Genomic DNA, 24,961 nt, shown 5'->3' with positions numbered 1-24,961 from the left:
GTTTGGTTTTTGATCGTCATGAGATTGGGTTGAACCAAACCAACCCGATCCCGTTAAAAAAAATCTCTAAAAAAATGAAAAATGTTATCAAGGTAAAAAAAAATACACAATATGCTTTATGGTTTTAAAATAAGAATATAAATGCATTTTTAAATTAATTAATTATTTTTTAGGTGTATCTTTATGCTCACGACAGTTGACAAATAGATAATATAATTAGACTCAATATGATCATAAAGACTTATTTATATTAGTTTCAACAACTCATTTTTTTTATTACTTTACAGATTTTTCACGATGTCTAGATTTTTATGGAGTGTTTAATTTGAGATGAGACATAATTTATTTGAATGGTTTTATTTTTATGAATTTGATTCAACGATTCTATTTTGTACCTTTGTTGTGACAAATTAACCTGAACAACCCGACTTAAACCACCCCAAATAAATCAAACCAAACCAACCCGATTAATATCGGTTCGGATTGGTTTGGTTTCAGTACCATAAATGGTTTGGGTTGGGTTATAAAAATGACAAACCGAAGATTTCGGGTCGGGTTCATAAAATGTACAAACCCGAATAACCCAACCCGATGTACAGGTCCAATTACTGCTATTTACTTAAAATTTACAAAAAGATTAACTATTTAGCAAAAAATTAGTTTAGCTGGCTTAATTAGTTATAATTTTTTTTAATAATAATTGAAGAGCTATTTTTTTATGATCAATAGATTGCGGTTGATATGGAAGAAAAACTATAAATATTTAGTGTTAGATTTGATTGGATTAAGGCCTTTCTCGTTCCTTGTTTTAAGATGTTATAAACTTGTAATTACGACTATTTTACTCATATTTTGATACAATGTTTTGTACAAATTTTCAAATAAAAATAATAATAAATTACAGGACCTTCTCTCTAGTTCCTGAAACTCTAATTTTTTGTTTGAAAACAAAACAGCCACCCTTGTTCTTCTCCCCTTTGGGCCAAGTGCGATGGCGGCTCCATGTCGCTGTCATGCCTTTCATCTCAAGAGGAGGGGATGTGGCGACGCCGGTTAGGCAATGGAAGAGGAAGGGTTGAGTGGGTTGGTGGTCCACTTGTTGGGGTTTTGAGCTTGCTCGCGTGACGTGTCGTTTAAGGTGGCAACGTGTGCTTGGACCCCCTCATGTTCGGGTTTCTCAAATGAGGGACACCTCTATTCTATGAACAAGGCCATTTTGATATTTCGAAGAAGAAAAGGCTCCCCTAGGTCGGAGTTTGTGGCGGCTTCAATCGATGTTGATGACATTTCGGCGACATAGGAGATACTAGAGCTGCTAAAGCGAGTTTCGAGTTTGGAGGATCGGATTTTTTCTTTAGATGGTGTGGTTGTGGTTACACGTCCCTTCACCACTTTCCAATGGTTTCTCTGGCAGAGTGGTGCTCGTCTCTATCTGCAATTCTTCGTAGGGGAAGATACCTTCGTTATTCACACTCCTCGGACTACTATTGTCATACCATGGTCTATCTTCGTATTTTTATTTATTACTTCAATAATGTTTTGTTTTTCATTTTTTCATTGTATTTTGTTTTGCATTGGAGACGAAATAACTGTCATCCACCCTCCCGTTATGGGAGTAATGTTAGAGTTTTGTCTATATAGACCAAGACGTGTCTTCTTCATGGTCAACATACTGCTGTTATTTGGATCTCCCCAATCAATCAATAATGATCATTTGAAATAGCCGGATGTATGCTCGGGTTTTAGTGTGTCTTTGTTAATTCAACATGTCAAAAGTGTACACGAAATAGACAATCACTTGTACTTAGAGTTAGATCTAACTCGATTTAGTTATTGTTCCCTACATTTGTATTTGAGGGATTTCTTCCAACTTTTAATAGAATGTTTTGTGCTATAATAATCTAGCATATATATATATATATATATATATATATATATATATGTGTGTGTGTGTGTATAGTATTCAGCTGAACTAAAAGTATTAGGAATCACAATATATATGTATAAATAATCAAAGCAAATACATCACGGTAATAGATCAAATTGTTGAACATATATAGAAACAAAGTACAAATGTATAACTAGTGCGTAGGGATGGCAATTTGATCCATTACCCGCGTTCCGGCCCGTTACCCGATTTATTCGGGTCGGGTAATACCCGTTCTTTTTAGGTAAACGGGTAATACCCGTTAAGGTTTTAACGGGTCCGGGTATGGGTAACGAAATAATCATCCTGTACCCGGTTACCCGGGACCCGACCCGTTAACTTTTAAATATTTAAAAAGATAATAAATTTTTATATGTTGCAATGAAGATGATAGCGTTGCAATGAAGATGACCAAATTTACAATGAAGATGATCAATTTGCAATGAAGACTTCTTTTAAATTTTTTATTTAGTTATTTTGAATTTTAATGTTCTTTATAGTGTAGTAGCACTTTGATATTTTTCACCTAAATATTATTATTTTTAAACTTTATATTGTTGATGGATTTTTATTTTATAAACGGGTAAGCGGGTCTACCCGACCCGCTACCCTTTTTTTAAACCGGGTAAACAGGTAACGGATCCAATATTTTTAACCCGCTTACCCGGCGGGTATCCCCGTTACCCGGCCCGTCTCAAAATCCGGGTAACGGGTAAAAAATTATAGCGGGAACGGGTAACGGAATAGGTGTACCCGGCTTTACCCGTACCCGTTGCCATCTCTAGTGCGAGTAAAAAAAAAGGTCCATTAGCTAAATAGTCATATTTACTGTTTGATATTGCTAAATAGCAATATTTCGTAAGTCTTAGATAAATAACCACTTTTATGTATTTATAGACGCAAATTTTAGGTAAATAGTCACTTACATTTATTAGGCCATGTCATCTTTATGGCTATTTATCTAAGATTTACGAAACATTGGCTATATATTAGTTCCAAACGCTTAAAAGGGTCCATTAACTAAATAATCACATTTACAGTTTGACATTGCTAAATAGCCAATGTTTCGTAAGTCTTAGATATATAACCACTTTTATATATTTACAGACGCAAATTTTAGGTAAATAGTCACTTACATTTATTAGGCCATGTCATCTTTATGGTTATTTATCTAAGATTTATGAAACGTTGACTATATATTAGTTCCAAACGTTTTTATTGAATATTTACCTAATTTTTTGTAAAAAAAATACATTAATTATTAACATATACTTTTTTTAGGGAAATTATTAACATATACTTGGTCGGCCAACAGATATGCCTATCTCATATCTCATATATATGACAAAATCAAAGGTCGCCGATTAGAACTATAAATATTTGTAAAAATCGATGGACAATTAAGACTCATATCTTATCTCGTATATATGATATTGGAAAATATCATATATATCTTCTCTGTTTAATCAGAATGCTGCGATTATTTTTATAATTATCAAAAATATCACATGTATTCTTTCATATTACTATTTATAGATGTTTATATCTTAAAAAAATTATTGAATCAAATATAACCATTTTCATAATTTTGAATTGACTTTATAATAATAAAAAATTAAGAAAGTAACCAACTTAAACGTTTGACATTGCTAAATGACTAATATTTGGTAAAACTTAGGTAAATAGCCACTTTCAGACGTAAATCTTAGATAAATAGCCAACGTTTTGTATATGAAAGTGACTATTTACTTAAGATTTACATTTGAATTTGGCTATGTACCAAATGTTGGTTATTTAGCAATGTCAAACGTTTAAGTTGGTTATGTTTCTAATGGACCCTTGTATATATATATATATATAGGATCTTTTATTTATTTTTCATATCCTTTTATAAAAAAATATCTCAATTGAATTTTTTTTTATTTAAAAAAATTATCATTTATCTTACGATGAGCTTAGAGATTGGATACGACAACCTAATAAAGCGATGACAATGAGCTTGAAGTTTTGTGGGTTTGTCGAAGAAGAAAAAAAATGTGTGAAATGTGCCGAATACGATTTCCTTACGTCTCCACACTAATTTTTATTTATTTATTACCTTCGATAATAACGAAATTATAGGTATTCGTTAGTATATTTTATTTTCTTCATAAAATAAAAAATAAATAGATGATATCATTCAGAGTAAATAAGTCAAAAATCAATAAAGTTTTAGTTCAAGGGATATATTTGATATATAAATGAGTTTTAGGGTATAAATATGATATAAGCTATAATATGAAGGAATAGAAGTGATATTTCTAAAAACTGTGAAAAAAATTGCAGCATCGATTAAACACCGAGAATACGTATGATATTTTCTCTAAAAAAAATAGAAGAACATGGACATGAAAAGAAAAGAAACCGCTTAAGCCTCAAAATTCGCGTACTGGACTTTATGTATGATTAATTTAGTTTAATAGATTTATTTATTAATTTTTAAAAAATGATAAAATAAATTTGTTCACGCTACACTATTACTTTTATTATTTTGACGATTTTACTGATTCAGTGACTCAAACTCATCCCTCATTCAAAAGAAGAGACTGTTTTATCAACTGGGCTAATTGTTCTGAATTTTTCTACATGTAACTCTTGATAATCCACCATCATATATTATTAATTTTATTGTTATTCTTACATATTGTTATGATCAGAAAATCGTAGCATCAAATTAGCCATAAAACACCGAACAATATTTTGTTCGAGGTGTGAAAAATAAGGAACATTTAGAACATAAGTTACATTATTCCGATTACTGGCATAACCAAAAATGTCGGAGAAAGCACTTGGTTTAAAAGAGACTAGTCAAATTAATTTTTACAATGCACGTAGATACTAATAACCGCTCAAATAACCTACAATCGGTTATCCAAGCCGTTACGATATACGGTCATAGAAGTTACTAAATTGTTGCTAAGGACGTGGGAACTGATCAACCCATGTCCACACTTTACCTTCATTTATCAAAGGCACAAGACCATTTTCAAAAAAAGGTTGAATACTCACTCGTCACTCGCACAACACACCTATTTTTTTTTTTTTGATGGACACAACACACCTATTTCATAGAACTTTTGTCATCTTATTTTCACTTGTATTTAGAACCCATTTTGTAATTTGTATTTCTTGTATTGAGATTCGCCTAATATAAGAACAATTCAATCTTTGCATTCGTAATAATTTTGATTTGTTCGATATTTACGTACATTCGTCAAGATAATTGTTGTATCTATTTTTCAGACATGAACATATATATACACGTGTATCAGATCTACATAGCAGTCAACATCCAACACTTTATAGTTGCACTCAAATTATATTACATGGCTAAGTCAAAGGAATAAATAGTGGCCAGGCCGACACGATTTTTTTTAATTAGATATATATTGTCCTAATTCCTTCCATGTCTCTTGTCCTTTCCCAAAGGTTTTTCTTTTTTAAGTTTAGCTTCTCACAAATTAGTGATATATTTCTATTCATGCTTTGTGGGTTACACATAACCCCAGCCAGGAATCTATGCATGTCCTTTACTATTATCCTATGCTGTTTAAGGTAATATTTAAATACTTTTCACAAATATTGCATTCGATCTCCTCTATATATACTCTCGACTCTTCTTTGCCTCTCTCAAAAGGGAAAAAAAACATTTGGAAGTTGGATCTTTCTCTCCCTCTCTTCAAAAAACACAGAAGTTAGAATCAATCTTTCTCTCCCTCTCTCTCTCTCTATATATATATATATATATTAACAAAAACACTTAGATCTCTCTCTCTCTCTCTCTCTCTCTCTCTCTCTATATATATATATATATATATATATATATATATATAAATTATAAAAATTACACTTATAGATATCCCTCGCTCTACGTAGTTTGATTATAACAACAAACCCTTACATATATACCTCTACCTAATCATGAGATTATCATCCTCACAATCATTAGAGCTTAACAATGACCATGATGATCAAGGGGCTTCAGGAGTGAGGCTCTTTGGTTTCTCACTAAAACCACTTAATACTACTAGTAGTCTTATTAATGACTCTACTACTAAGATTGTACCGAATAGCGAGGAGAGCGTGGCGATCAACGCCATGTCATCATCACCAACTACAAGGTTTAAATGCGAGTATTGTAGCCAAGAGTTCGCGAATTCGCAGGCTTTGGGGGGTCACCAAAACGCCCACAGAGCCGAGAGGAGGTTGTCCAAAATCAGACAATACGCCGCTCAACGCGAGTTTCAAGCGCAATTTACTAATTATGATCCAAGAAGTGCTTACTTTGCCGTGCCAACGAGTATGATAAGCTTCGGCGCAACCTCCAACGATCAGCGCATGATCATCAGAGGGTCTCCCTCGGCCCCGAGGATGGTCGTTGTTAACGGTAACCATGTTGGTCAAACTCATATTAGTGTTGATTTTGAAGAAGGTGTTAGTCAACGTGATTGTCATGATAGTCTTGACCTTGAGCTTAGGCTCGCTCCATCTAAGCCTCATAAGTAACAAGGCCTATCTTTTCATTTTCTCTTCCTTGTCCTTTTTAGTTATATGTCATGTCATAAAACGATGTATTAATAGTCATGACCTAGTCTTTGAAAAGTGTTCAAAGTTATTCTAGGCGTGCACTAAATTAATCTATCATATGTGTTTTTGTTAATTCTAATGTAATTTGTCACGAGTCCTATATTAATTAAGTACTTCACTTGATACATACATTAGTAGTTATATATTAAAATTAATTATGTGACATTTTTATTTAAGATAGAGACATGCATGCATAATATTATGGTCTTTTACATATATAGTCATTTGACTTATAGCATTTTGTATAATAACTAACTTTTTGTAAATTGTCTATAAATAGCCACATCAACTTATCTACGGCACTCAAAAAGACAAAAAAAAAAAAACCCAGAATAAGCGGGAATGTTTTTGGGTATTTTTGTCTTTTTGAGTGTCGTAAATAAGTTGAGGTGGTTATTTACAAAAAAATTACAAAAGGTTGGTTATCTAGCAATTCTTAGACTTTCGGTGGCTTATTTGGCTAATTTTTTTTGTAATATTAATATACATGTTTATATTAAGTATTTTAACAATCGATCATAATCTTCCAGATATTTTTTTTTCGTTTATTAGTAGCTAAACCTACGTAACTCGTGTATTCATGAAAGAACCTGACTAGCATCGAAGCCAATCAAACGACGGGACTTAATTTCTATAATATATGAATGTTTTATTAAAATTTAAAGGAAAATGGAAAATATATACATTGAGTTTAGGTGAAATGATACGTTTTTACCTTCTATTTTTAGAATTTCGTGATTGTACCTTGAATTTTATAAATATGACGTCATTTTTTCTTTGACTCGGATACAAAATTTAAAACCCAATTTGACACTCATTTCAAAGAAAAAAAAAACGCTCTCTCTGGCAATAATATCAAAGCTAAAAATCCAACATAGCCTAAAACTAAAAAAAATACGGAAATATGATCGAAATTAAGAAGTCAAAATTAAAAAGCCAACGAAGAGGTCCATCGACTTCGCATAGACGTGCGAGCCCGCGGAGGGACCTTCGCTACAACGAGCTTAATTCACGAGCGAGAGTCCAAGCCCGAGAGAATGCCCAACGATGCAAACGTTCCCGCTCTTGAACCTCTTGGGCTTAAACGAACTGTGCGCAAAGTGTTTTTAATCATAATTGCAATGCAAAAAAATATTGAAAGTTTGATTCTTTAGCAAATCAATATTTTTATTCTAATGTACAGTTGATTGCTCTCACACAGAGAGAGAGAGAGAGAGAGAGAGAGAGAGAGAGAGAGAGAGAGAGAGAGAGAGAGAGAGAGAGAGAGAGAGAGATATTTCTTTTTTCTTTAATTATTAAATAATAGAGCAAAATCGAGTAATAAAATTTTTTCAGAGTCAAAGATATAGGTTGTGTTTGGTATTCATTTCAAAAAGAGTTTTTGACTTTTTAAGATAAAAAAATTGGAAACAAAAAATGAAAAAATGTGTTTTTGTAAAAGAGTAAAGAAAACTGAAAACAAATAAGAGGTGTTTTTGGAATTTTTTTCTTCTCTTCTCTCCTCCTTCTCTTCACCCGCGCGCGAGACTTGAAAAAATAAAAAAAAAATCCGGCCATCTTCTTCAATCACCACATAGCCTCACCATCGCCGCCAAATAGTTTTCATTTTTTTCATTTTTTCAAAAGGTGTACCAAATAGTTTTCATTTTTTTCATTTTTTCCAAAACAAAAATGAAAACTGTACCAAACAGTTTTTTCAGTTTTTTCAATTTCTCAAAAACAAAAATGAAAACTGTACCAAACAGCTTTTTGAAAACAACTGCAAAATAATTTTTCAGTACAACTACAAAAATTAGAAAATAGAAAACAAAAACTTTTTTAGTTAACTACCAAACAAAACCATAACTTCGTCATTTTCATAAAACTGGAAATATAAATACAACATTATGAAAACTCAAAGTACAAAAGCATCATTTTACTTCAACTCTGGGTATATATATATGTTATTTTCCCAAATTTAAATAATAATATTTAGACATTCTGTGAATATGTATAGTCATTAACACTTGAAGATATACAAATATTCTATTATTTATAAACTCATTAAAATCTTGATTCTGTGTATCAAATGAGTAATTAAGTAAAATAAAACAAATAAGTTATTTGAAATACCATATTAAAAAATAACATATATTTAGTAATATATTTAATTTGAAATAAAATATATTTAAAACATATTCATTTTGAAATAAAAATGATAAAAAGGCATTATTTTTTAATTAACGGGTAAATAGATCTACCCAACCGGTTACCTGATCTTATTAGTGGATAACGTGCAAATTATTTTATATCCGTTTATTCGGGAAATATACCCGCTACGTACCCCACTTTAAAAATGGGATAAATGAGTACGAGAAACTAGTAAATGTTTGAGGCGGGTACGAACGGAATAAATCTATACGAACGTGCAAATTTTATCATTTTTATTCACAAATTTGGTTGATTTCTAAATTTTGAAAAGTCCAAAGTACTCCTATAATTTATGCTTAAAATATGATTAGAGAACATAGTAATCCTTTTATTTTATCAACTGATAATAAAAATTAACTACCACCCCATTTTTTCTCATTAATATATTTAAAATATAAATATATTATATATTAATTCTTAATATAATATTATGACCTTTTTTAATGAATTTTATTTTAAAATATTTTAAACATGCACTATATAATGGTAGATTTTGCAAAACGCAGTGTTAAATAAATGTTGAGTAAAAGTCAGATTAAGAGATACATACATTGGTTAACAACATATAAAAAAAAAAAATTACAATATCTCATAAAAAAACATATACTCTAATTCTCCTTTACTACCTATTGTCTGTTCAAAATCTACTCAAAATCTTTAATACGACGCTACCTATTGTCTGTAAAGTCTCTTCATGCGTGATGACATAAGCTTAATTTTCCGAGATAGCAATTTATCTTTATTATTTATTATTTGATCTTTATAATTTTTAATTTTTTTTTGTAATATCATTTTAAATATTTCATGTAATCAAGTATATAAAATATATGAATGAAAAATAGTAAAAAAAAAAAAAAAAAAAAAGAGAAAAACATGGCCTACATTTATGGATTATATATATTAAAGCATTAAGTGGGCGATTCTCTATTATTAAAGTGTTGATTTTTTGTTTAATCCCTTTAAGCGTGTTAACTAGTTTAACATTAATGTCTATTAATTGTATATTCGAGTACGTACAGCATGCAAAAAAGACATATATAAATAGCAATATCATTTCATATTTGTGATATGTGTGGCTTGGATTCTATCTTTCAACTAAAACTGATATACTACCCTATCGATCTATCAATAAAAAAACACCCGACCCTTGTGTCCTATATTTTATTATATATATTTGCATGGTTATATAAAGCTGCTCAAAGCTATTGGTCCAATGCTAGGGAAATAAAAGACTTTCCATTACTTGCTGCACAACAAACCAACAGATTCGGCGAACATGGACAAGGAACGACCAGTCTCTTTCTGCTGTGGGACTCAATAAAATTATTCTAAATTTTAGGAGGGGTAAGGAAAAAATATTATTAGTAGGGTATAAATGGTAGGCAAGGCCGGCCCAAACTCACCGGGGCTCTAGGCGATTCAATATTTTGGGGCTCTATAATACTAATAAAAATTTAAATTTTCAGGTTAGAAAATATAAATTTTTTAAAAAATGGGCTAAAAGTGTAAATTTTTAATGTAAAAAATGTAAGTTTTCTTAAAAATAGGTAAAAAGTGTAAAATAATTCTTTTTGGGCCCTACCCAATTGGGGGTCCAAGGCAAAAACCTTGCTCGCCTTAGGTCAGGGCCGGCCCTGATGGTAGGGTACACATATTATTATTATTATTTAACGAGTAATACTAAATTATTATTTATACCTTATAATCATAAACTTATCATTGTAGGTAAGATCCCATCTATGGTGAATAGGTAGGGTCGTGTGGGTAAAATTATTGTCCTAGAGAGAGAGATAGTGTTCTCTATAAAAATTAATTTAAAATAAAAGACGCACATGTTTTTATAGTTCCTGTCAAACTTCTATAGAGCTTCGTTACCCAAAATCAAAACTCAAAATCGGAGATAGTTGTATTTGAGATAAAGATAAAATTTGAAAAAAAAAATATCAAATCTATTGAAAAAAAATGTTGTTTTGGAGATAAAAAAAAAATAATAAATCTAGCAAAACTCCGTGTCTTATTTAGAGAAATGGACACAATTGTTACATCCTTTTAGCAATATTTATACCCTATTTTAATTTTGTTTCCAAATCGATTCATGTCTAATTTTAGTGTAAAATTTTATGTAAAATAAGAGAGATTTCCAAGAGAAATACAAAAGAGGCATAGATATTAAAGTTTATCATTTTCAATTAATGTGATTTTCTCTTTTATAAACTTGTAGCGATGTTTCCACTGGAAATTCACAAAGGTAACGTCAATTTCCATAAATATATTAGGTTTTTTTGCATTTCATGAGAGAGAGAGAGAGAGAGAGAGAGAAGCTGTGTGGGTCAAGCTGTAATAAGGTCCACGAGAATATAAGGTTGGTGTAGCAAAATATGGAAAATAATAATGTGCTCGACTTTTTTGTAGCATATATCTATAATCAGATATGGTAAGTATACGTGTCAGTCTATCTATCAAATAAAAACTGGCCACTCTCTTAGCGATTTACGTTTAAGTATACGTTTTAATCATTGCTCGTTTTTTTTGTTCTTGTGCTGTTAGCATTTTCTTCAATGACAAGCGATCATATATCATTGAATGTATATATGTCTGCTTTAATTTATAGCTCTACCGAAAATTCAAGCTAGGGTATTCTTCTCTTTATTAAGCAAGTCGTTAAAGTTCATTATTACACGACGTGATCAAAAGTTACTCGACTTGCAGTTTATTTTTATTTTTTACCAAAATGGAAAGATTCGTTGGATACCAATATTGGTATGAAATTATGAATTACAAAGCACTGTAACGAAACGTGGCACCAATTTTAATCATGAATAAATTAGCACGAAATAACGTGAAAGCATGATATAATCATACATGCATGGAATAAATAATGTGAAAATATAGAATAAATATGTATGTATGCTTAAGATAAATATGAAGACAAAATGAAAGCAACACTAAAAAAAAAAAAAAGTACAGTAGCCAAATGAAACTGAAACTATGAAATTTAGACATAACCATCACTTAAAACAAAATTGGTCAGTAGCCAAACGTTCAAATCGTTATATTTATTGCCTATTATACTCCTAAGAAACCGTGTAAATATCTCACTTATATTTTCGGATATTATTTTAACCAAAACACAATTATATTGGCGCGTATAAATTGCTCCCGAAAACCAAGAACAAATCCCTATTCATGCAACTTTCAAATAAATGATTAGATAACCACTATAAAAAGCAAGAAAATGTTTCATTGATTAAAAATTAAAAGAAATCATTTGAAAAGAAGGTCCAACTCATTCTTTCTATGCGCTTATTGGCATGCCAACTCATCCTTTTAATAGTTAATATGAGTAAATAAGTGTAAATAAGTGAATTAATATGTCATATAAGTTTCTTTGACGTTAGTTAATGTGTGTTAATAACTGATAACTACCAAAATCTGGAAGGTTTTGTAATGAAATTGCTACATGATTGAAAGAAATGAAAAGAAGATCAATCAATTTTTTTCCTCCTGCTATGAGAGCAAACATATTTTTGTAAAAATTTTAAAACGTTTATAAATAAATGAGACCATTAAGCAAAATACGATAATTAAGAAGAATTAGTGCTGAAATATTGGCATCATTAAAATTCAAATAAATGCTTTTAATCAAACATGACTAACTAGTAGTTAGTAACTACTATAAAGGAAAAATAAAACCGTCCAATTTTTTCAAAGGGCGTATTCGTCATTTTTAACACGCTTATTCGCATGATAACTCATCATTTTAGCTATTTCTTTACATTTTTGTAAACGTTGGCTATAATAAATATATTAAGTTTGAATTGGCAACTAGTTGATTAAAAAACTCAATCGTGATTTGCATTAAAAAAAGTGTAATAAGTGTACAATGCGAGTGAATAAATATAACATCTAAATCTAAACAGAGTGAATACATATAAACATCTATTAAAATATCATTTCTTTACCTATATGCCTTTAGCGTTTCAATGCTTGAATCTTTCTCTCTCCAAATATTATTATTGTATATATAGTATATACATACATATCATGTCCATAGTTCAATAGCTCACTCTTTGCTTAAAAAATATCCAAAGTTTCATTCTATTAATAAAATAGTTCATCATGACTGCAATAAATTAATTAACTACTGATTAAATTAATTAAATAATAAATTAAATTTATTTTTTAGTTAATTAATTTACTAAAGTTATGGTGGGGTATGTAGTTATGGTGGACTATTTCTTAATAAAATAAACTTTGGTTGAATAGTTGCAATAAGTCTTTATATATATATATATATATATATATATATATATATTTGAAATTGAGTAGTATAATCTGTTCATCATTTTTAGCTCTAGCAAATTAGATTCCCGTCTATCATATTTAAGAAAGTTGTTGAATTATATTGAGTTCATGCGGTTAATTTCTTACAAAAAAAAGGAAAGAGTCATTAGATACCAATTTGGAATAAAGCACTTCTTGACAGTAGTACCATCCCATGACATGAGTCAAATCATTTTATATTAACGACACCAATATATATATATATATATATATATATATATATATATATATTTGAAATTGAGTAGTATAATCTGTTCATCATATTTAGCTCTAGCAAATTAGATTCCCGTCTATCATATTTAAGAAAGTTGTTGAATTATATTGAGTTCATGCGATTAATTTCTTACAAAAAAAGGAAAGTCATTAGATACCAATTTGGAATAAAGCACTTCTTGACAGTAGTACCATCCCATGACATGAGTCGAATCATCGACACCAACCATCCCATGACATGAGTCGAATCATCGACACCAATATTTTTCTTTTTACAAAGTTGTATGTGATCTGTTTATTTCTTTCCAAATAATAATTGAAGAAAACCTACTTAATTCCATGTGTGTAGTCCCAAAGGACAATTATTACTTGAGGGGGAAAAGATAAGGAAAATCTAGAGTAAAATATCAATTGTTTGGATCAAGGAAAACCTGAGGAAATTTTTCAGAAGATTTGAAGGAGAATGCATAATTAAAATTGAATTTTTATCTTCTTTGAAAATAAAAGTGTGTTAGATTAAAATCGCTCATATGAGGGGTTCTGATTTTCATATCTGAGCAGAAATAAATAAAATAAATTGTTTATGATTGTTGACAGATAAAATTAATACAACAAATGTTTCACGAAGAGCATTTGATTCTGAATACGCGGTCCCGAAAACTCCGAGTGTAGGCAATATTTTTTTTAAATACATACTAATCTAATAAAAGAGAGTAAGTAAATGACGGTGCTGAACGATAGGTGAAGTTTAAGGTTTGTGCTTTGTATCTGAAAAAAATGAAGTTCTCTACGTGTTTAGGCAAGACTTATAGCCATGTTGGGTGATCAATCTCACGTTTCGGACGATTATTGCATAATTGCTCATACTACGTGTGTAATGGGTGGTTACCTTTGCATGTTTGGCTCAATCGCTGAGGTGAACGTTTTGCTTTTGATTTTACACACGTTTTCTTTGTTTTGATTAGTATTTGACTTACCATTTTCTCTTCTTTTCGAAGTTCTGCTTAATAGAGTTCGTTCTTGACTTATGAACGGATCGTTTTTTAACCTTCAATAGTCCTTGGGCCTATTTGACATGGAGTTAGTGCTGAATTTGGTCTGTTCTCGGATCATCCTAGTAGCTTTTCGGAGTGTGTAAATTGTACGAGTAACAATAACCATACTTCATAGTATAAAATCGACTACGCATGCAATTGGGATTAATCTTGCTATATATTTTTTGCTATATGTTTTATTTTATTATTAGATGAATCTTATTACTTTTATAGAATCCATGGTTTTAAAATGCCGGCGAAATTTCCTGAAATTTCCGGGAGAAAATCGTTTCCGGTGAGCTAACGGCCGGCGAAAGAGGAAAATATCGTTTCCTTCATGTTTGTCGTTCGAATATCGTGGAAACAACATGCCGTTTCAGATGAAAATAGTGCATTGATTTTCGTCATGGAAAAGCAGATGTACAAGTCACTATCATGAGATATAACATCACGAGCCTAACATCATTGAATATACTATAGTATGGTTTCAATTTTTACCATTCTTTTTCTAAATCAAGTTGTATAGATTCCAGATTTCAGTTCAAATTTGTGTTGAGAATCTGTTATTTTAGTTGCCGGAAAAAATGGTGGTTCGCCGGAAAGAATGGAGGTTCGCTGAAAAAAATGGAGATTCGCCGAAAGCCCTAAAAAAAATTTATAAAAAATATATATGATAGATCGTCACATTACAAACAATATTCATGAAGGGAATTATATGAAGAAAAAAAAATCATTTTACCCCGGAAAACAATATTCCGATTTTCGTTTTTTTTTTCTTTTACTCCGACTTTCGTCGAAATTCCTGGGCATTCTACATCTTGTCTACTACGTTTTGACCGAAAATTGACGGTCACTGCAAGCTATTAGTATTACTATAATCTCTTTAAGAAACAAAAAAATTGTATCCCCGATTAAAACAAAAGGGGAAGAAAATAGTTCAGCTGAGATGTAGGAGATCTAAACATAAGGTGAGCTATATTTTAATATTTAATTCGGGACTTTATTTTGCTGTCGTTTTTTTAAAAAACAAATTATAAAAAATATTATATACATTAATAGCACACATTTATAAAATATTATATATATATACAATTTTTTATTAAAAAAAGATTATATACATAATGTATTTTCTTTATATATGTTTAAAAATTAAAAAATATATGTATGTATTACATACAATGTACATATATTACATGTATATATATTTTAAATATATTTTGCCACATTATTTCCGTTCGGTTTTCCGTCGAAAACGGAATTTCATTTGCCATTTTCACAATTTTTCCATCCGATTTTTCATCGGCATGACGATTTTCCGTAAATCAGGAGACTCGAAACGGCAACGAAAGCGACATTTCGAACCTTGATTAGAACCCACCTATCATAATAAATATATAATATAATTGATTAATAATAAAGTATACTATATAAAATAGTAACTAGTTTCTCATTATTATATTAAAGCTTCATAAACACGTGAGGCCGGGCCAGGAATGGTCAATATGAAAATGATTGTACATAGTAGGTTTTGAGTTGATAACTTCAACATAATAATAATTAAGCGATCACTAAGTGGAAAGTAATTTTTCTACAACAAAAAAAAAAAAAAGGAAAAGTAATTATATTTTTTTAATGCTGAATCTTGGGTTAAATGAGTCTTAGGTTTTGAAGGTCAACCAAAAGGCATACGTTAACGTAAAGGCCACGTTATTTATTTATAAAGTTCATGCATATATATATATATATATATATATATATATATATATATATATATATATATATAACCCTCATAGCTCCCCCTATAGGTGACCGACTCTTCGTCTTTGACATAAGTATTTAGATTTGTTGTTATATGTTTCAATTATTCTAATTGTTGTGTCTTTTGTTTTGCAATCTGTTCCACCACAATCCGGTTTCATCTCTTCATTCGCGCCGGCCTTGCTCTGTTGCGGTGAAGGAGATTGGATATCTGAAGATTGATCTCCAACCGATTCGTCGAGATCTTATTTGGGTCTTCGCGGAAGCCGCCGAGGTCGATTACCAATTTGTCGCTCCCCTTCGCGACTTTTCTCCATTCCTCGTGACTGCTCGGTCTTTCACCTCTGATGTCGTCGAGCTTTCTTCCCTTGTCTCATCGACCTTGCTCTTTTTTGGTCTCTTGAAGTGGAAATTTCTGTTAGATTTTTGTCTATACAAATTGAAGAACGCGATTGGTTGGATCTCTTCACCATCTTCGAATGATTTATCAAAAGAGCCGGATATGTGCTCGAAGTGTCATGTGCCTCTTGTTCTTCCTCGTCATGGAAATTTGCACACATTATAGATGATGAACTGCATTTAGAGTTAGATCTTATTAATCAATTTAGGTCATTGTTGTATGTCGTGTCAAGAGATTCCAATTCTGTATTTGCTGATATTTTACCCAATTTTTAATAGAATGCTTCGAGCTTTTCAATATATATATATATATATATATATATATATATATATATATATATATATATATATATATATATATATATATATATATATATATATATATATATATATATATATATATACAGGCACGAAGCCAAGTGGTGGCCAGGGGGGGCTATAGCCCCCCCTCAATTTTTTTTTTTTTTTGCACTTTTTACCCAATTTTTAATTTATTTTTACATTTTTTTACCCTCAAAATTTACAAATCAGCCCCCCCTGAACTTTTTGTTGCAAATTAGCCCCCCCTAATTTATATTCCTGGCTTCGTCCCTGTATATATATATATATATATATATGTATAATATACATCTATACACACGTAAGCTTTGGATAAGAAGATCAGACGACAATTAAAGTCATATGTGTGAGTGTGTCGTACTAGACTACTATCTGCCCTGTCAGAAAATAGTTTGATAAATTATATGGCCAAGCCCAACTATTTATTTTCCATACAGCCTTTCGGTTCAACGTATGATAGGTTAAAAAAAATAGAAAATTAAAACCAACGTACGTTACATTTTGGTCTAATTTCTCGTAAATTCAAGTGCCACGTGGTATGTAGTATTATGCGAAACGTCTCTAACCTATATAGGGAATATTAGTGTTTTATAGATGTATGGGCCAGAATATAGAACTAGCTCAGATAGCATCAAAGCCCATTTGAACCTAACAAGCCCAATGCTAAGTAAAAAGGAGAAATGACATCTGGTAACAACTTTGATACTTTTGATCAAAATAAGTCAAATTATATTTTTGAATATTTATACTAATAACTGTAGATTTATAAATCTACAATTGTTGTTATTTATAGACTTATATACTTTCATATTTACAATTACTTGTAAAATAGTCTAAAAATATAATTTGATTTATTTTGGTAAAAAATTATCAAAGTAGCTACTAATTTGTAACAATTTCTCAAATAAAGTGCCAACTTTGATACCAGTGATCAAGCTAGAATTAATTAATTAAGGGTAACTTGGTAATTTTATACAAGATAATAGATTTTTAATCGATCGTGCTGTAACTATATGTAATCCAAAAAAAAAAAGAGATCAAATATTCATTTAATACACTTCTACTTCTATGTATAGATATGTATTAGAGATTCTCTGTCTTGAGATCTCTATAATTTTGAGAAAATAATAGGAAGGAAAAGAAGAAGTCCCTTAAGTGATTCATATTCATTTTATTTGTGTGATTATGTATATTCAGAAATCACCAATAATATATCTCCCTTAATACAAGGATTCGTAGAAGGAACCTAGGCCGCGAAGAATGTATAACACTAAGTCGTCTTTCCTTTAGCCTGGTTTAACTTAATAGTGGCCGAGCTTGGCTTAACTTAATAAACCTGATTTTCTTAAAAACCCAACCGTCTTGAATTGTTTAGTAAAAATACCTTTTAGTAAAATTTGAAAAGTGGTTTGGCAATTTTTTTAAAAAAAAAATAATAATAAAAAAAAAATTCGTAGCTTATGATACAAACAGCTTTTTTCAAAAGCAGAATATAAAAACACTTATTTTAACGGTGATGCGGTTATTTGACCATTTATAAGTTTAGTTTTGGCAAAATAGCCAAACTTTGCAAAATTGAGGTAAAATTACCTAAAAATTAAAAAACCCCAAAACAACCTTTGTAACACCATCGCCATCGCTTTTCTCAACCCATACAAACCAACTATCTCCGATCGAAACTTCCTCGCCGGGGACGAGCTTTGATATCTCCGATAGTGAACTTCCTAGGCGGAGACGAAGCGTCGCTCGAAACTTCCTCGCCGGAGACGAACTCCGATATATCCGATTGTGAAGCTTCGCCGGAATAACTATGATCTCTCTTTGGATTCGAGCTCTTCCATTTACTTCGCAGATGAAGCTTCGAGTGAATCAAGCCGAGTTTTGGTCTGATCCGAGAAGAGATCGAGCAAGGCGAATCTGAGGAAGAGGAAATTAGGAGAGAACCAAGATTTGGAAGATTTAGGGATTCCAAACTACGGAGGAAAGGACGATCATAAATTTTTAGAGTCGTTGTGCGTGGAATCTAGCAGTTTCGACGTCGTCATCACACATAATTCTCAGATGAAGCCCCTAACATGCTTTGGGTCGTCGTCATCAATTTTCGTCACCATCTTCTTCTTCTAGTTTATCGAAGACTGTATTAACCTTTTTAAAAGCATGAATAATTTTATTGACATCTTCTTCTTCTTCTTCTCTTTTTTTTTTCTTCTAGTTTATCGAAGAGTGAATGACATGTTTTGAAAGCAGGATTAAATTTTTTGTCATCTTTTTCTTCTTCTTCTTCTTCTTTTTATACTTTTGGTTTATCGAAGAGCTAATTAAATAATTTGAAAGATGGATTAAATTTTTGGACATCTTCTTCTTCTTTTTCTTCTTCTAGTTTATTGAAAAGTTGATTAATACCAAAAGCACAGTGAACTAAAATTTGGAAACTTAAATTAAATATTTTAAAAAGAATTAATAATATATTAGAATTTTTATATTATAAGTGGCAAACTACACTAATTTATGAAATTTACCTATTTTCCTAAACACTAAGTTTGAAATGGTTAGTTCATACAAAAAATCATTTTGTAAAAGTACAACTATGCTAAACGGTGTCAATATGAATGCCAACAAAACATAAATGGCATGAAAGCCTATAACAATATAAAGAATGAACTTAATGTCATTTTCTACAAGCTTGCCTTTTTTTTTTTAAGATATGGAATCGCATTACCAAAAAAAGGTCAATGATGTAGCTAAATAGACAATTTAAAGTTATGAATTTGTAAAATAGTCAAAATTTGTCTTAATTTAGTGAAATAACAAAAATATGCAGTAATTCGGTTTCAAAAAAACTTTTGACTCCAAGGTTAATTTTTTTTTAAAGTGATAAATTGCTTATAATAACCGTCAAAAATTTAAATCCTCACTGTCAAAAAAATTTTGAAAACGTAAATTTGGCTACTTTACTGAAAAGTTGAAACTTTGGTTATTTTGATAATCAATAAGTTTCAAATGACTATTTTGTACAATTTTTCTTTTTATAAATGCCATTTTCTGAAAGATTTTTTTTTTTTTTTTTTTTTTTTTTTTCCTTGAAAAAAAAAATCCATTTTAGGCTTCTTCTTCCAGAGAAACGACATATCATTTAAAACGACAGCAATATAATTGTTACAATTCGCGTCCCATAGCGAGCACGTGTCGCTATTCTATTCGTCTTCAAACACAAAAGTTACCGGTGGCTTTATCACGTTCCCCACACGATCTTCAAGTGGGACCCACTACACTCCCCGATTTCCCGTTTGGAAATTTGAAATCGAAAGCCCTCTCTTAAAACTCAAAAGAGACGTTGTAGCCTTTTGTCTGCGTGTATTTATTTTTTTTATTTTAAATAATATTTTATTTATTTCATGCATATTCAAAATGAAATGAATAATTTTATGTATCGAAATTAATGCTTGAACTTACAACACATAACACTCCTCTCTCTCTCTCTCTCTCTCTCTGATTTCCTGACCTGAATTTATGATCCAAAGTGAAAATTGGGATAAAGGTTTGCGAGTTCCTTGGCTTAGCTCTCTCACTTGATTCGTGTAAGTTCTTCTTCTCCCTTGTGAATTCTAGGTTTTTGAGCTCTGATTGAATTTTTTTGGGTGTTTGAACTGTGAATTTTAGTGTTTTGGAACGAGGTTCTTTTCGATTATTATGGTTACTGAATATATACGAGGAGTTATAAGTAGGAGAAGCTTTGTTTTCGAATCCGGTACCGAAATCAGAATAGTTTTGAGCTTAATTAAGCAATTAGATAGATAGTTACAGAGTAAGAAGTTCTGGTTTTGGAATTAGGTATATTCGATCCTGAAAGTTTTAGACTCTCATATATCGACTTAAGGTTTTCAATTTTTTTTATTTTTTATTATTATTATTATGTATATATCAGATTTTGGATGGTAAGAGTCTTGTGGTTGAAACTTGAAACAAAGTAGGCTTGTTTCAATAAAGCAGTCTGAGATGGGATTCGAGAGAGACGTTCCGAAAAGCGGTTTCTTTCAGATATTCGACTGGACCGCGAAGTCTCGCAAGAAATTGTTCTCAAACAAGTCTGATTTACCAGGTACAATTTTTGCATTTCGTCAATCTCGGTCTCGGTGGTGGTTCTTCGATGGCAGATTAAGGTTTTTTTTTTTTTTTTTTAAATTTTTTTTTTTTTTACTTTGTCTCAGAGAACTCCAAACAGGGAAAGAGAAGCGGTGGAAATTTGCCAACCACTAGGCTATCCTTGGTGAGAATTAGGCTTTTCCTTTTATCGTTTCTTCGTATGTAATTGAATCGAAAAAACGATCTAATCCTTTTTCTTTTTCTTTATCTACCAGATCGACGACGATGATAACGAAACCGGGATCGGGGCAACTTTTAGAGGAGGCAGCGATTTCAGCTGCGCTTCTTCGGTCACGGACGAAGAAGGCTACGGATCGAGAGCCCCGAGCGTGGTGGCTCGGCTCATGGGACTAGACTCTCTCCCCAATTCCGGCTCTCAGGACCCTTATTCCACGCCCTATTTCGACACCCGATCTCTCCAAGAAGCGCAGCAGCAGCGTTACAACGAGAAGAATCTCGATCAGAGCTCTTCTTCTTCGAGGCCGGCGATGATGATGATCGAGAAGTTTCGGACCGAGGTTTTGCCGCCGAGATCGGCGAGGCCGATCCCCGCGACGCGCCACAGGCTTTTGTCCCCCATCAAGAGCCCCGGGTTCGTCTCGAGCGGCGACGTGGCTCGCGTAATGGAAGCCGCCGCGAAGATCATCGAGCCGGGACGAGAGCACAGAGCGCCTCTCTGTGGGTCTTCCTCGGCGCCCTTGAAAGTTCAGGCCCTCAGAGAAAAGGCTCAGAGAGCGACGACGAGAGCCGAAGATCCGAGAGGAAAGCCCGTCGAGTCCAACGCTGCAAAGTCCCTGAAAGGCCAGTCCATGACCAAGAGCTGGAACGGCTCGGGCTCGGGGAAATCCATATCGCTTGCGATCCAAGCAAAGGTCAACGTCCAGAAACGGGAAGGCCTGAGCTCGGCTCCCGAGAGACAGCAAAGCGGCGACGCGAGGTCAACCCCGACGGCCTTCTCGAGAAGTCAACAGCAAAAGGCTTCTTCTTCGAACCCGAGCGGCGTTCTCAGACAGAACAATCAGAAACAGAACAACAGCTCGGCTTCGAAGCCGCTGGTCTCGAACGCTCAGAGCCGAAAACTACTCTCGCGCGATTCTTCGCCTTCTTCGGGCCGCCAAAAGGCCTCGAAAACCGGGCCGAGAAAAACGACGGTGGAGAAGAGCGAGAAGGAGAAGAAGGAAGCCCCGTATTCCGTCGCCAACGGTCTCCCGAGAAGGAAACGGTCCGTGGACGGAGGCGATCCGAGCTTCAACAAGAACCCTAGCAACGGCAAGACTTCCGGCGCAAGAAACCAGAAGGCCGTGAGAGCAGCCGAGAATTGGGCCGAAGAGAGCCGAAGAAAGGGAATGGACGTGGTTTCTTTCACTTTCACAGCACCGCTCACGAGATCGTCGCCATCGTTGCCCGGTTCCGATACTCACAGCGAGCAAGGCAATAAAAGAGTTTTGGTCGATTCCGACGGTCTGAAGTTTCCTTCTTCAATGGGGTACAACGTCTTGGGCGGCGATGCCCTGAGTCTTCTTCTCGAAGAAAAGCTGAGAGAGCTCACTTTCGGGCTCGAGTCTTCAAGCTCTGCCTCGGCTGCTTATTCGGAAAAGCCCGCCAAAGACAAGCAATTCGATTTCGAGTTTTCTTCGACATCTGGTCCTTCTTCATCATCGTCTGCGTCAAACCAAAACTCTCGGGTACATTTTCGAGCAGACTTTGGATAATTTTATTGTGCCTACTAATATATCTAATACATAGCTGATCATATACTTCAATTACATTTCTTTCATAGGGAGTGAGTGATAGCGGTCAATTTGAAGCTGGAAAAGTTCGAAGTCCTCGGCATCTGAGTCCTGTCTCTATCTTGGAACCTTCTTTTTCGGTTGAAAGCTGCGAGTCTACAACATTCACGGCAGATAGTATCAGCACAGAAGGTATATATGTATTGGCGAATCTATAACTTTTTTAGTTTTTCTGTTTTTTAATCCTTTTAACATTATGTTATTTATTGTAACAAAATTGAAAATTTATAAATCTAAATTTTTATTTTATAGCTGTGAATTAGATTAAAAAAAGCTCTGAAAATTAATTTAAACTCTTTTAAAATTTAATTTTTGTTGTCCTCTTTAAACTTTTAATTTCAATTTTATGCTGATTTTTGAACAATTTAAATGCAATATCAGGAAGCAAGCTGTGTTGGACTGCACTACCACAAGCTCAAGAAGCCAACACTGGCTCGAATTTTCCGAAGAAGTTCCGTTCAGTGGAAGCCGATACAGAGCTATCAGACTCGGCGTCTTCGCTCGATCATCTTCATCTTCCGAAAGCTTCCATTACCAGCACCGGGTCTGAGTGGGAACTTGAATATGTGAAGGAAATCTTATTCAACGTGGACACGATGTTCGAGGACTTTGCTTCGGGTCGCTCTTTAGACATCTTGAACCCGGATTTCTTCGACACGTTGGAGAGTCGAAAAAGGCCGAATATGGAGAGAAGAATAAGAAGAAGAAGAAGAAAAGAGTTGTTCGACTGCGTGAGCGAGTGCTTGGACTTGAGATTTAACCGGTGTGTCAACGGCGGGTTCGAAATGTGGGCAAAAGGGTCGTCGATGGTGACAAGGAAAGAGCTTTTGGCTGAAGAGATTTACAGAGAGATCTCGGGCCGCGAAAGAGGCTCGGGAGACTCGATGGTGGACGAGCTCGTCGACAAGGACATGACCGGCCGGTTCGGGAAGTGGCTCGACTTCGAGGCTGAGGTGGCAGAGCTCGGGGCCGGGCTCGACGATCTGATCTTCGATTCGTTGATCGATGAACTCGTCGCAGATGTTTTCGTATTTTGATAGGTTGAACATTATTCTTGGTCTCTCATAATGCAAGTTTTTGTCTTCCAAGTTGTTTACCACTTTCTTTAGTTTTCTTGAAGAGTTCTTTGTTGTGTATCTTTGTGATTAAGCCTATTTGTTTTTTTTTTTTGTTTTTTTTTATCATTTTCTTATTCTCTTGTTGATTATTTCTCTGTTTTAGAATAGATCATTAAAAGAGCAAAGAGAAGATTACTTGAGCATTTGGATCATGAATTTTTATTGATCCCGGTACTCTATTTCACGGATAATGGGGTTACTAGCGATTAATATAGTTATTTGTGGGAAAATTATGAAAATAACTAATTTAGGAACACTTTTTAAAATAACGACTATTTTAAACTTTAAACAATAACATTTTTTTAAGGGTAAATAAAAATAAATGCAGCCTAAAACAGCAAATAAAAAAATTGTAAATATCAAGAAAAATGATTGTTTACAACTTAAAAATGTTATTTTCCCAGTAAAAAGTTTAAGTGAAATTTGTTGTCACTAGCCCATTTTACACTTCTTATTAGGGGAATAGCCTAAGTTTCATTTAATTAAGGAAATATCTCATTTTTTCTAAGCAGACAATTATATCTTTTGCGAATCAGTTAATTAATTAACATACTGAATTGAGTTAGGTTAATTAATTAACTGAATGTTTGAATGTGAAATTCACAAAAAATTCACAAAAATAAGAACTTAAGTCAATTCCTATTCAAAGCATTCAATTAATTAACCTAATTTCTAATTCAGTCAGTTAATAAATTAACTTTACTCACAAAAACATTCAGAACCTAAGCTAATTCTTAATTCAACAAGTCAGTTAATTAATTAACCTAATAAATTTTAATCAGTTAATTAATTAACTGATTTACGAATTAGCACTGAATCAACAAACAAAGGAAAAATCCACCGAATCAACAAACAAAAAGAAATTGTAGAACGAATCAAAAACACGAACGAGAAGAGGTATGTATAAGTTGATCGAAACTGCAAAGAGCGAGAAGAAGAACGCGAATGTGTCCAACACCACAAATCCCTCGAACGCACGCTTATTCCACAGCACCGTCGTCCTCGTCTACTCTGCCACTAATCCATCGCCGCCCCGATACTCACCGTCGCGAACCTCGTCTACTCCGAGAACCCCTCCGA

The 24,961-nt window shown here is 32.8% G+C and overlaps 2 protein-coding genes across 2 annotated transcripts; both read left to right on the top strand.

Annotated features, from left to right (window-relative positions):
- Positions 1-5,887: 5,887 nt before the first annotated feature.
- On the top strand, positions 5,888-6,472 carry LOC149392708 (uncharacterized). Its single transcript, XM_089617022.1, has one exon. It carries the CDS (start codon positions 5,888-5,890, stop codon positions 6,470-6,472), a length of 585 nt encoding a protein of 194 aa, XP_089473148.1.
- Positions 6,473-20,282: 13,810 nt separating this feature from the next.
- LOC149392707 (uncharacterized) lies at positions 20,283-23,934 on the top strand. The gene is made up of 6 exons (XM_089616801.1): positions 20,283-20,408; positions 20,756-20,929; positions 21,039-21,097; positions 21,189-22,658; positions 22,754-22,895; positions 23,145-23,934. Exons 2-6 carry the CDS (start codon positions 20,827-20,829, stop codon positions 23,798-23,800), a joined length of 2,430 nt encoding a protein of 809 aa, XP_089472927.1. The 5' UTR covers positions 20,283-20,408; positions 20,756-20,826; the 3' UTR covers positions 23,801-23,934.
- The last annotated feature ends 1,027 nt before the right edge of the window (positions 23,935-24,961 follow it).

This window comes from Urtica dioica, chromosome 6, assembly GCF_054948205.1.
Source record: "Urtica dioica subsp. dioica isolate 48M chromosome 6, U.dioica_male_clone48M_v1_H2, whole genome shotgun sequence".
In the NCBI taxonomy this organism is placed as follows: Eukaryota; Viridiplantae; Streptophyta; class Magnoliopsida; order Rosales; family Urticaceae; genus Urtica; species Urtica dioica.
This window is presented reverse-complemented; position numbering and strand designations above follow the sequence as displayed.

Excerpts from the sequence above, each read along its gene's own strand:
- LOC149392707 (XM_089616801.1), top strand. The coding sequence starts at position 20,827 with ATGGGATTCGAGAGAGACGTTCCGAAAAGCGGTTTCTTTCAGATATTC. Across the intron at positions 21,098-21,188 it reads CAACCACTAGGCTATCCTTG|ATCGACGACGATGATAACGA; the intron begins GTGAGAATTAGG and ends TTTATCTACCAG. Across the intron at positions 22,659-22,753 it reads CGTCAAACCAAAACTCTCGG|GGAGTGAGTGATAGCGGTCA; the intron begins GTACATTTTCGA and ends TTTCTTTCATAG.
- LOC149392708 (XM_089617022.1), top strand. The coding sequence starts at position 5,888 with ATGAGATTATCATCCTCACAATCATTAGAGCTTAACAATGACCATGAT.